Consider the following 13,828-nt stretch of genomic DNA (forward strand, 5'->3'; position numbering starts at 1 on the left):
CCTCCTCCTCCCCTGGTCACCAGATACCCTGCCTCCTCCTCCCCTGGTCACCCTGCCTCCTCCCCTGGTCACCAGATACTCTGCCTCCTCCTCCCCTGGTCACCCTGCCTCCTCCTCCCCTGGTCACCCTGCCTCCTCCTCCCCTGGTCACCCTGCCTCCTCCCCTGGTCACCAGATACTCTGCCTCCTCCTCCCCTGGTCACCCTGCCTCCTCCTCCCCTGGTCACCCTGCCTCCTCCTCCCCTGGTCACCCTGCCTCCTCCTCCCCTGGTCACCAGATACCCTGCCTCCTCCTCCCCTGGTCACCAGATACTCTGCCTCCTCCTCCCCTGGTCACCAGATACTCTGCCTCCTCCTCCCCTGGTCACCAGATACCCTGCCTCCTCCTCCCCTGGGCACCAGAGAGCAGCACTTAGGTCATGTTCTCACATGAAAGTCAGGACCCGGAGCAAGTGGATGAGTTTGCAACATTGTTGCATAAATTATTTCTCTGATTTGCGTTCTCACAGTCCTTCATGTAAACGAAGTAACATACGCAATCGAAGCAACAGACGTGGTAGTTGATTGGTCAGAAAAAAATTGAATTGCCCGTTGTCCCGCTCTTATCCAGATCAACACGCTGCGCTATTGTTTTCCTATGGATTGCCTCGAGCAGCGTTCTCACCAAAAGCGAAGCGAAGCAAAGTGATGGATGCGTTGTTTCTAATCAGAGGGAAACCACCCTTTTCAAGCGGAGCATCCATTGGTTCTTTGCTCCGGGAGCGACTTCGAATGCGTGTTGTCATCACTCCAAACGATGCAGAGCAAAGCAAACTTGATCCTAAACTCTGTTTCAAGTGAAGCAAATGTTCTAACACCCCCTTAGTCTCTTGTCAGATTACGGCAATCGTTTTTGTTTTTTTGTGATTTTTTTTTGGATTTTATCCCTTTTTTCACCCAATTTAGTATCCAATTGCACCCAACCTAGTATCCAATTATCCCCTGCCTATTGCGTAGGATCCGCCGCACAACCCCGTGGCCGGCAGCCCCAGAGGAGATAGCCAGGCAGACTAGCTGTCTGGCTCCTCGAGCCCGACACCGTTATTCCGGCACCCCGGGGGCGGTGTTGCGCGACGGATCCTTGTCCGGAAATAGTCCTATACCCCCCTTGGGAGCGGCCGCTCAATATGCCGCTCCCTGTGGGCCCCGGCCATATCCGGGTCTGGCGAGACCGGGATTCGATCCCAGTCCCCGGTGGGCAGCTTGCACCAGAGACTGATGCTTAGACCGCTGCGCCACCGCGGGGCTCACGGCATTCGGTTCTGTTTGTGGAATGATACCGCGGTCGGCTAAAGTCAACCCGACAGTGAGAGTGAGATAGGACTGTAGTGAGATAGGACTGTAGTGAGACAGGACTGTAGTGAGACAGGACTGTAGTGAGACAGGACTGTAGTGAGACAGGACTGTAGTGAGACAGGACTGTAGTGAGACAGGACTGTAGTGAGACAGGACTGTAGTGAGATAGGACTGTAGTGAGACAGGACTGTAGTGAGACAGGACTGTAGTGAGATAGGACTGTAGTGAGACAGGACTGTAGTGAGACAGGACTGTAGTGAGACAGGACTGTAGTGAGACAGGACTGTAGTGAGCTATGACTATGCGGTTGTTAAGTCTGGCGTCAAACGTGACGTTTAGCAATTTCCGGGTCCAAACCAGAAATTCCCTGCACCAGAGTACCAGTGTACTACAGCAGTAGAATGACAGTTCAATCGTTTTTTAGACTCGGATCTATTCATACAAGGGACACAGCACTTTCCCGTTTTTCCCATATTTGTCAGCGTCTTTGAGCCTCGGAAAAGCGCTATATAAATATAATGAATTATTATTATTACTGAGGCATTTCGAAGACAGCGCCTCAGCCAACTTTGGACCCAGAAACACGTCACGACTTAACAACCGAATAGCGATAGGACTGTAGAGAGATAACATAATTGATGCCTTTACAGCAGGGGCTGTTTTCTCTTCCAGATAGTGGAACCCATCGCCTCGTCTCCATGACGGTGTTTTTCTTCTTCATCCCCCTGAATCAAAGCTTCTGCCTCTTGAACCCAACAGGCACGGCTCAAGGCATTAGACGTTTTGTGAAAAGATGACTTAGGAGGGGGGCCCCGGTGGGGGTGGGGGGGAGTGCCGGAGTCTAAATTAAATGGGGTTTTTTGCTTCTCTTTTGGTCGTTCCGTGTGGCTGTGTTCTTCGGCGGGTCTCAGGGTCCCGTGAACCCCCGTGACCCGCGCCGTCGTTAAAGGATGCTGGTTAAAAAAAAAAACTTTGGTGCAGCTCTGCTGGAACATTCTACCGCAACCCAAATAACCGAAAAAAGAGAGCTGCGAGAAAGAGAGGAGGAGGAGGAGGAGGAGAAAAAAAGAAAGAAAGTAAGTAAGTATGCCTCGCCGGTCGGTCCATGGGGGGGCTAGGCTTTCATGTTCGGTTTGAAACAACGTGTGTTTTGCATTTGCTCCTCTCCTCTCCGTGCATTCTTGTGCCTTTTTTTGGGGGGGGGGGGTTGCGAGGGATGAGGGGAGTGAGCCATGAAAGAGACCCCCAGCCTCCACCGTTGGCGAGTACAGCATTCCTGTCACAATCCCTGCCCCCCCCCCAACATCCCCCGCCTCTCTCTCTCTCCCGCCAAAACTGCAGGCTTACATCGCGTGTGTGTGTGCGTGAGAGGGCGAGTTGGTGTGCGTGTTTATGAACATGTTGAGTAGGTCTGATGCGTGATTATGAAGTGATTGTTTGCGTGTGTGTGTGTGAGAGAGGAGTGTATGTGCGTGTACGTGCGAGAAAGAGAATATTGTGTGTGTGTGTGTGTGTGTGTGTGTGTGTGTGTGTGTGCGTGAATGAAAGGGATGGTGTGTGTGTGTGTGTGTGTGTGTGTGTGTGTGAGTGTGAGAGATGGTGTGAGGTGGTATGCGTGTGTTTGATTTACATGCCCGAGGCCCTGGGGGTCTGGGGCCGAGGAGACGTGGCTCCAGATCAGGATCAGCTCTGTTGTTTTGACATGGAGTTTAAATCAAGTTTCCGGCGGCCATACTCATCATCCCAGTTCAAACAAATAAATCCCCAACAAAGCTCATGGAGATAAGTACCAATTTCCTGTGTGTGGAGCACTCTTCAGTCCGACGACAGTCTCTTTTCTTTCTTTCTTTTTTCGCTTTCTTTCTCTCTCCTTTTCTCATTCTTTTCCTTTTATCCTACGCTCTTTATGTTTTCAGTAAGAGCTGGTGTTGTTAGGGCTCCCATGTCCCCTGGCTGGGGGACACCATACTTCTCTGTTCTAGCAGAACACCAGACAGTACTTCTCCGTCGAGTACCACACGTCTTCGATTTCAAAACCAGGACCCAAACTCAAAGACGTTCTGTTGTGTGAATATCATATGAGGGAAAATTGTCAGCTGTCCACCGCCTTCCAAAAACCCCTGATTTTAACTAATACTGGACTATGCCTGACTAATGATATCACATATGTAATACTGGACTATGTCTGACTAATGATATCACATATGTAATACTGGACTATGTCTGACTAATGATATCACATATGTAATACTGGACTATGTCTGACTAATGATATCACATATGTAATACTGGACTATGTCTGACTAATGATATCCTATGTGACGGCAGCTGGTGAAAGGGGGAACATGTCGGCAACCAATCCAAATGTTCTGTACTATAACACTTACATTGTTAGCAGGCTTTGTTAGCAAAGCTGTGTTAGCAAACTGGCTAGTTGTGCTAGTCCGCGGTTTGAGGATGTTTTCCAAGAAAATGTTCAATTGAAGTTGGCTTGCAAACTAATCTTGTTTTGTGAGCCTGCTAACAATGTAAAGTAGCGTAATAGTTAACTGGGTACTAGTGGGGATTACTCACCGAATCCATTGTTTTACAATATTTTGGCTCGACCAGCGAGTGTGTCATGGATTTTCAACAACATTGAAATGTATTTACATTTTTCAGAATAAAAGTCGGAACATTTGGTCGGTCGCCGACTTGTTCCCCCTTTCACCAGCTGCCGTCACATATTATTGCCAAGACAATTTATGATTTCATACAGCGTCTTTGAATTTATTGAATCATTTTTGGAGATGTGGGTCCCAGATACTTGATGTGATCTGGTTTCAAGAATGCAAAATATGAAATTACCATTAAATAGAATAGAAAATTGGATCCCCTCAGACAAAATGTGTCAGGGCTGGTATTATATAAGGCTATTGAAAGCATATGTATGTACCAGGCAGACTGCGGTACTGTTGGCTTGACAGTGAATGGACCTGTCAGAACTGCTGTCGAGACCAGCATGGACATTAAACAGAACTAACTGGCCCTTATGTAACAGTTTATGTTTACCACAAGTTTATGTTTACCACATCTGGATTGACTATCCAATGTTCCTCTGTTTGACCTTCTCTTTCGGACTGTTGGTTTGATCATACAGTGAGTCATCTAAAACTAAAGTTGGAAATGGAAATAGGCCTTATTATTATTATTATTATTATTATTATTATTATTATTATTATTAGAAACAATATCCCCAAAAGTGCTGGTACCATCATTGAGGATTTGATTGCTCCAGTTTCCTTCTTAGTGAAGGACTTATGAAGGATGTATTTTGATGACTGAGTTCTGTATTTTGGGGCCCATGCCATCTTGTGCAGAGCTATGGCAGGTGTACATAAAGACCCTCTCTGTTTCTCTAACATGTCTCCTCTCCTCTCTTCCCCTCCCCTCCCCTCTCCTCTCCTACAGGATTGCTCCAGCTCAGAAGAGTACACTGTGGCCGCCGCCCTACTGCCCTTGACAACAGCCTTCTACCGGGTGAGGGGAGAGAGAGAGAGAGAGAGAGAGAGAGAGAGAGAGAGAGAGAGAGAGAGAGAGAGAGAGAGAGAGAGAGCGGGTAAGAGAGTGAGTGGGTAAGAGAGTGAGTGAGAAAATAGGAGAGAGATTCCACAGCGGTCCCCTCTCACACGGCTGTCCAGCTGTCCTGGCCCCGCTCCCTCCTGTTGAAGGTTGCCCACTCCTGCAGCATGCTGTCATCTCCTGGCTCCCAGCTCAGAGCAGAGGCACACACTGTCCTGCAGCCAGGACACCACCCAGCCCCTGCCCCCTCCACCCAGCCCCTGCCCCCTCCACCCAGCCCCTGCCCCCTCCACCCAGCCCCTCCACCCAGCCCCTGCCCCCTCCACCCAGCCGCTCCCCCCTCCACCCAGCCCCTGCCCCCTCCACCCAGCCCCTGCCCCCTCCACCCAGTCCCTGCCCCCTCCACCCAGTCCCTACCCCCTCCAGCCAGGACACCGCCCAGCCCCCTCCACCCAGCCCCTGCCCCCTCCACCCAGTCCCTGCCCCCTCCACCCAGCCCCTCCCCCCTCCAGCCAGGACACCACCCAGCCCCCTCCACCCAGCCCCTGCCCCCTCCACCCTGCCCCTGCCCCCTCCACCCAGCCCCTCCCCCCTCCAGCCAGGACACCACCCAGCCCCCTCCACCCAGCCCCTGCCTGCTCCACCCAGCCCCTCCCCCCAGCCCCTGCCCCCTCCACCCAGCCCCTCCCCCCTCCACCCAGCCCCTGCCCCCTCCACCCAGCCCCTGCCCCCTCCACCCAGTCCCTGCCCCCTCCACCCAGCCCCTCCCCCCTCCAGCCAGCCCCTGCCCCCGCCCCCTCCACCCAGCCCCTCCCCCCTCCAGCCAGCCCCTGCCCCCTCCCTCCAGCCAGGATGCCACCCAGTCCCGACCCTGTCAGCCATGTTGCCATGGAGAGTAGGGTGCATCACTCCTAGATGCTAATCTGGGGTCAGTTACCTTTATTACACAGACAGAGATAGACAGGAAGAGTGGATGGATGGATGGATGGATGGATGGGTGGGTGGTAGGGGTGCAACGGTTCAGTTGGCCCACAGTTCGGTATGAACCTCGGTTTTTGGGTCATGGTTTCGGTACGTTTTTTTTTTCTTCATAATAACGTTTTGTTGTTGTTGTGCTTGTTATAAAGAAAAGGTCTATAATGCATTTAAATAAATGATACAACCCATTAATAATATTAATAACAACTGCTCGGATTAGATTGCGGGTGCCGCTACATGGAAATAGGTCAAAATGCGCATCATGTACAAGTCAGCCGAACGTTTGATAGATAACTTTACATATGTGTACCATCATCCGCTGTCAAACGCCACAGGTAATAATTGATTTATGATTGTACATCTCTGAAATGCTCGACTGTCATGCAGCGTTGCGTTACTGTAACGTTAGACACAGCACCGACATAAAAGCGTTTTTTTGGTTATGCTTGTTATAAATAAAAGGTCTATAATGCATTGTAATGACATTAAACTAAGATAATAATATGGTTATCATAATTTTTCAAATCTTTATTAATAAGTAATTACAGAGAAAGTAAAATGACATTTCCGCATTGAATAGAGCGACATTTCTGTAGATGATTCGCAATGCACCCCTAGTGGGTGGGTGGGTGGATGGATGGATGGATGGATGGAAGACTTTATTTGTCATATTTAAAATATACAGAGAGTATAGAGTTTCCTCAGTCGTTTGAGTACGACAATACACACATTCAAAATAAAGTCAACTGACTTACTTCCATTGTGTAGATAAGTGTGTATAGTCAGGACACTGACCCGTTTGGTCAGGTTAAGGTTTGCTGGGGTCAGGTTGTGGTCAGGTCAGGGTTGTGGTCAGGTTAAGGTTTGCTGGGGTCAGGTTGTGGTCAGGTCAGGGTTTGCTGGGGTCAGGTTGTGGTCAGGTCAGGGTTGTGGTCAGGTTGTGGTCAGGTCAGGGTTGCTGGGGTCAGGTTGTGGTCAGGTCAAGGTTGTGGTCAGGTTGTGGTCAGGTCAGGTCAGGGTTGTGGTCAGGTCAGGGTTGTGGTCAGGTTGTGGTCAGGTCAGGGTTGCTGGGGTCAGGTTGTGGACAGGTCAGGGTTGTGGTCAGGTTGTGGTCAGGTCAGGATTGTGGTCAGGTCAGGGTTGCTGGGGTCAGGTTGTGGTCAAGTCAGGGTTGTGGTGGTCAGGTTGTGGTCAGGTCAGGGTTGTGGTCAGGGTTGTTATCAGGCTGTGGTCAGATCAGGGTTGTTGTGGTCAGGTCACCACGGTTGTGGTGGCGTGAACAACGAAAATATGTCCCCTCTGCTCTCAAATCTGTTGTTGCCGTGGCGACAGACACAACTGTGGTTCTGTTGTTGCCCCTGAATCGGGCACAGATTTGGACCTCACCACCACTCTCGTCCTCTCTCTCTCTTTCTCTCTCTCTCTCTCTCTCTCTCTCTACCACTGTATGACTCATGCTGTTCTCACGGCGCAGACTGATGTAACTCTCAGATAAGCCCCGTTCTCTCTCCCCCTCTCTCTCTCTCTCTCTCTCTCTCTCTCTCTCTCTCTCTCTCTCTCTCCCCTCTCTCTCTCTCTCTCTCTCTCTCCCCCCTCTCTCTCTCTCTCCCCCCTCTCTCTCTCCCTCTCTCTCTCCCTTCCCCTTTCTCTCCCCCCCCTCTCTCTCTCTCTCTTCCCCTCTCCCCTCTCCCCCCCCTCTCTCTCTCTTTATTTCCCATCCCACGATCACCGCTCCGTCGATGTCCCCTGCCGTTCCACGCTGCCACTGTACACACGTAGAGAAGAATGTTAAACACTTTGAGGGTGAGGTGGTTCTTAAGTGGATAGCCATGTTCGACGTCACTGTTCCCATCAGTCTCTCTTTACTCGACCACACTGAGTGTTTCGGGATCTGTTCAAAGCATTTTTTCAAACATTTTTTACATTTTTACCATTTAGCTTTTTCCGACACTTTTATCCAAAGTGTTTATTCAATTAGAGATTACAGGAGACAGTCTCATGGGAATGGTCATTTAGGGCTAAGTGCCTTACTTCAAGGGCACACTTGTGGTGGTGTTCCCAGGTGGGATTTGAACTCATGACCTTCTGATCACCAGTCAAACTCAGTCCAACTCACTATCCACTAGGCCACCACTACCCCCAAAGCCGGTGAAAGCAACAGTGGCTGGTTTGTGGCCACGCCAAAAATTAAGAAGCGGGACACACCGTCACTGTACAGGGCCGGACCGAGCTGAGGGGACAGTTTGGAGTGTTGCTGGGGGGGGCCAGGGCGGGCCGGGGGGGCCCGGAGAGAGGCTGTGTGATGCCAGACTGCATCCAGCTGGCAGTGGATTTTCTCGAACATGCCCATGACCCACATTGAAGCTTGATATCATAACTCGATGAAATCATACGTTCACACAGAGTTGGGAGCGTGTGTGCGTTTGATTTGATTTGCGAGAGATGTCGAGTTGTTGGGAGGATTGAAAAAAGGATTGAGAATGTTCTTTTTGAAGGGCGTGATTCTGGGTCGTGTCTTGTAAACTGGAGCGAGCCAGCCAACAGGGTTACACTGAACCACAACACCATGTCAATATGGTACAATATAGAACGATGAGAAGCTCACACACACACAACCAGTCTGCAGTAATCTCCACAGAGAGCCCTCGTTAATCAGTGTTCAAGTGGATCGGAGGGATTATTTACTCCTACACCACCGTGGGTGTAATTGGGACTTACATAACCAGACATCATGATCCTGGCTCGCCTCTTGAATTGACTTGTTTCACACTAAATAGTCTGCGCTACATTGATCTAGACTGGAGTATGTGTTTAGAGGAGAGTGGTTAGGTATTTAACACAGTGTATTGTATTGTTAGCGAGCTAAATAGGGTACATTCCATCACCTTAAAGATGTCGTGTTCCATTGGCCAGGGAGGATGAACAGTGTAATAAGGTGTCATGGACGACATCCAACATGGCCGCCAGCTACAGTGTGTTGTGTTTGTGTGTCCCAGTAAGCCCTCTCTCTGGTCTTCCTTAATGGCCCCCAGCCTTATACAGTATCATGTGACTTCAGCTCCCTCCCAGAGAGGAGCCGTTGGCTGAAGGCTGCTCTGCTGTCCTCTTAAAACTGCTGTGTCATCCGCACCTGTCATAACCCCTCTGTCTGTCTGTCTGTCTGTCTGTCTGTCTGTCTCTCTGTCTCTCTGTCTGTCTCTCTCTATCTGTCTGCATCTCTCTGCCTGCCTGTCTGTCTGCCTGCCTGCCTCTCTACCTGCCTGCCTCTCTGTCTGTCTGCCTGTCTGCCTACCTGCCTGCCTCTCTGTATGTCTGTCTGCCTGCCTCTCTGTCTGTCTGCCTGCCTCTCTGTCTGTCTGTCTGTCTGCCTGCCTCTCTGTCTGTCTGCCTGCCTGGTGGTCCTCAACTGTCTCTATGCATAGACTAGACAGGGCCCCAGTAACCCTTGGTTAAGGTTAAGGTTAGAGTCAGGGTCAGGGTCAGGGTTAGGGTCCCTCTAGGCTGGTTTTCTCTCAGCCTGTGCCTGGTAAGCCCGGCCCCTGTGGACAGAGCTCATTTTTCCCACAGAGAAAAACGCTGCCCTCTCTCCTCCTACTCCTCCTCCTCCTCCGCCACGCTCCAGGACGTGGGAACAACGTCCCTTGCCATGGGTCTGCCCACTCCCAGAGTCCCTCTGTCTCTCTCTCTGTCTGTCTGTCTCTCTGTCTGTCTCTCTCTGTCTGTCTGCCTCTCTGTCTGTCTGTCTCTCTGTCTGTCTCTCTCTCTGTCTGTCTGTCTCTCTGTCTGTCTGTCTCTCTCTCTGTCTGTCTCTCTCTCTGTCTGTCTGTCTGTCTCTCTGTCTGTCTCTCTGTCTGTCTGTCTGTCTGTCTCTCTGTCTGTCTGTCTCTCTGTCTCTCTGTCTGTCTGTCTCTCTGTCTGTCTGTCGGTAGCACTGGGAGACAGATTGAGTGTGTTTGGTTAGTTTGTTTCGGGCGGGGAGGCAGGGGGGGGGGACGACGACATTCTGTCATTGACCTAAATCCCATGTCACCATGCCCTCGGATCCCTGACGCCTGTCACTGTTTCCCTCAGCGTTGCCTGGTGACAGGAGTGCTCTCTGGTATACAGTACATACGTGTAAATAAGTGTATTTAGGAGTAGCAGACATGCTATGGTGTACCTGACATACACGTTTACCTCCCTCCCATACCTCCGAGACATGTCACCTGGTGAAGTCATCGTGATATCGCTTGACGGCGGGAGGTTTTGGGTTAAATGGGAGGTCGACCTTTCATGAGGTAAACGTTGACCTAAACCTCCCACCAACCTTTGTACTTCCTGATCCCCTCTGCCAGTAAGCCAAGGCCCTCTGACGTCCCTGGTTGAAGGAAGGACGTGTTTATCACACGGTACAGGTGTCAGTCCCTGCCTGACTCAGTGTTGTTTTACCCTTTTACCACAGTCACGTCTGACATTGTGTTGTTCCAGTAGAGTGCGTCACCCAGAGGGCCCTGCAGGGGCCTATAGCGGGCCCCGTGTCTGCCTCTTGGTGCTGGGAGAGGTAACAGTGGATCGGAGGCCTGCAGGCTGCAGTCACACAAAACAAAAAAAGCCCCAAACATTGTCCTGGACTCTCGCAGCACAAAGCGGCTGGGACTGTTTGCATTTTTTTTTGGTCACAGTTTATGCGTAGCGGGATCTCTCAAAGTTTGTCCCTGTCAAGCTGTTTGACTCTTGTTTGAGAATTATTTACCCGGTGACCTCTTTTGGAGGACCTCGGGAGAGATGTCCTCGACTCTCTGTCTTTGTTTACTTTGTTGACTTTTGTTTCTGTGTTACTATGTCCCCGCTTCTTACGCATTGGCCATCCCGCCGTCCCGCGGGTTCCAGAGATGTTGCCTCTGGTGTGTCTGTTCCACTTCTGCGTGTGTTTGTTTGACTGGAGTCGCTAGTGTAAATACGTTGTTTAGACCAAGACAGTTTTCAGCCATTCGGCAATACAAATAGTTCTCTGCACTGAAGCGCTGAATCATCTTTAGAAATGCATGATGTTAATGTAGGAGACTGATTGTGTACAGGTTGGGGGGTGGTTTGTTCCCTCCTGAGTGCTTGTCGCTGAGGTTTTCCAAAGGAATGTCTATTTTTGTAAACGGCAAATAATCCTCTCCAAAACACTCATAAATAGTCCTTTTATTGTGTCAGGCTCAACAGATCAAACAGTGTTCTTTTTCCTCTAATGTCCCTCCACATACAGGTCAATCAGCAGAGCTCTACACACACACACACACACACACCCTGAGCTCCCACTCTCTCTTTCTCTCTCTCTCTCTGTCTTTCTCTCTCTCTCTTTCTCTCTCTCCCTCTCTCTGTCTCTCTGTGTTCTCTTCTCTTTGCCTGTTTTCCTCTCTTTCAGTCAATGCTGACCTTTCTCCTCTGCATTTGGCAAGTTGAAGCATTGATATGCGTCTCTGATAGATCATTCATGTCGTCTCCTTCCATCTCTCTTTCTGATCTCCTTTCCTCCCTCCCTCCCTCCCTCCCCTCCCTCCTCCCTCCATCCATCTTCCGTTGTCGTCGTGGCGTGACCTCCAGCGTTGGAGCGTTGGCGGCTCTCTGCTATCAGAGGAGGGAGAGTCCACCACAGTCAACCTGACCTCCACACACACACACACACACACACACACACACCACACACACACACACACACACAGCGGGTTCAGCCAGGCTGTGTTCTTTCACTGACACACACACACACCGAACACACTTACACCCGGAACACACACATACACACACACACACCCGGAACACACATACACATACACACACACCGACCACACACACACACACACACACAGTGAACACACACACACACACACACACACACACACACACCTACCACAAAAGCATGCACCCTGTGAGAGTTATATAACAGACACAGAATAACAACAGTAGGCCAGTCCGCTAGCGTCTGGTTGGGTTCCTTGGGTTCTGAGCGGACCTCATCTCATCTCATTCAGCTTAACCATCCGTTTAACATCGACCTCATTGAGTCTAGACCACCACTAATCCACTCAGGCTAATCTGCAAGTCTATTAGTTTTGACCGTAGCCAGCGTTTAGCTACACCCGAGGCTCACACGGTAGCTCCTCTCGCTAGCACCTCTCGCTAACTCCAGAGGCCGGAGGAGGACACAGCGTTCCCATGACGCTAGCCAGGATAATGTATATACCGGTAATGTATGTACAGTGAAGCATGACGCTAGCCAGGATAATGTATATAATGTATGTACAGTGAAGCATGACGCTAGCCAGGATAATGTATATAATGTATGTACAGTGAAGCGTTCCTGTCTGCGGAGGGAAGAGCGCGCGGGGGGGGGGGGGTACCTATCAACAAACGCTAGCGTCAGCGTCCGTAAGCGTCCTGGTGATTGATCTAGAACGCCACGCTCCTCTCCTCCTCAGCGGACGCCGTGAAATTCAGGAGGTGAAATATGTCTCTGTGTCCCCGCTGCTCTAGATAAGATGCTTACTGGAGGATTTAGGTAGTTTGTTGCCGTTTTTTTAGCCGTCCTGCCGCTGTGCTGCTCATCCGGGGGGGGCGGGGGGGGGGCACACGGAGGAGGGCTTCTGGGGCCTCGGGCAACAGTGGTGCCTGGTGTTAGCATGGTGTTAGCATTTTGTTAGCATGTGGTTAGCATGGAGTCCAGGCTCAGAGGGACCAGAGAGACATCAGAAGCTAATCTAATACAGAGATGCTGAAGAAAGCCACCTGGCCTTCAGACAGTGGGTAGGGAGGGCAGGAAAGGGGGGGGGAGGGTAGGTTGGGAGATGGGGGTGTGGGGGTGAGGAAGGGAGTGTGTGTATGTATAAGCAGTTTTGGCACGGTGTGTCCCCTGGCCTCAGACCATTCAGGTGCTACCGCAGTGTGACGTATGTGTGTGTGCGTGTGGGTGTGTTTGCGTGTGTGTGTGTGTGTGTCTGAGCGTAGGGAACAACCTTCCCTGTACGCTCCCTCCAGACCACCGCACACCAACAGCAGGTGGTCTGAGAGACGCGCCACAACTCTTCTACTGGAAAAACACCAGCCCCCCCCCCCCCCCCCCCCGTTCTCCAAACTGAGAGAGAGGGGGACAGAGAGGGAGGGGGTAAGGGAAAGAGAAAGAGAGATGGAGGTAGATAGAGTGAGAGAGAGAGATGGAGGTAGATGAAGAGAGAGAGAGGGAGAGAGAGAGAGAGACATGGAGGTAGATGAAGAGAGAGGGTAAGAGAGAGAGAGAGAGAGAGACGGTAAGAGAGAGAGAGAGAGAGACGGTAAGAGAGAGAGAGATGGAGGTAGATGAAGAGAGAGAGAGAGAGACGGTAAGAGAGAGAGAGAGAGACATGTAGGTAGATAGTGTGAGGGTGAGAGAGAGAGAGATGGAGGTAGCTGAAGAGAGAGGGTAAGAGAGAGAGAGAGATTGAGGTAGAGAGAGAAAGATGGAGGTAGATGAAGAGAGAGAGAGAGAGAGAGAGAGAGAGAGAGAGAGAGAGAGAGACATTGTTGCTGTGGGGTCTTGACGTGTTGAGAAACCCCTGAGGAGTGATTGATGGCTGCTGAAGCCCCTGGCAGTCGGAGGCGTTATTTTTCCTAGTTTTTTCAGCGGGAGTTTTTAACGGTTCTTGTTTTACAAGCTCAGTGAGTTTGACGAGGCGTCCACACGCTGCTACCCCAAACTGACTGACTCTCTGTCTGTCTGTCTGTCTGTCTGTCTCACAGCAGCACAGCTACAGCACACACACACACACACACTCAGCACAGTCTGGACCTTCTTGGCTGCTTCAGTACCTGAGTCAGCTACTGGACGCGTTCTGCCTCAACGGGCCGTTGACTATGAAGTCTCTCCATTGTGTGTGTGTGTGTGTGTGTGTGTGTGTGTGTGTGTGTGTGTGTGTGTGTGTGTGTGTGTGTGTGTGTGTGCGTGCGTGTGTGTAGA

The 13,828-nt window shown here is 50.9% G+C and overlaps 1 protein-coding gene across 1 annotated transcript in view; it reads left to right on the forward strand.

The window, feature by feature from the left end:
* The window catches only part of sbf2 (SET binding factor 2), a gene marked incomplete at its 5' end in the record, with an annotated part of 140,242 nt that overhangs the window by 83,494 nt on the left and 42,920 nt on the right, over window positions 1-13,828 (forward strand). The window contains one exon of the mRNA XM_080526261.1: window positions 4,786-4,854. Coding sequence (XP_080382387.1) covers window positions 4,786-4,854 — 69 coding nt within the window. The remainder of the gene's footprint in view (window positions 1-4,785; window positions 4,855-13,828) is intronic.

Source organism: Nansenia antarctica (assembly GCF_963989245.1).
Source record: "Nansenia antarctica genome assembly, chromosome: 1".
NCBI lineage: Eukaryota > Metazoa > Chordata > Actinopteri > Argentiniformes > Microstomatidae > Nansenia > Nansenia antarctica.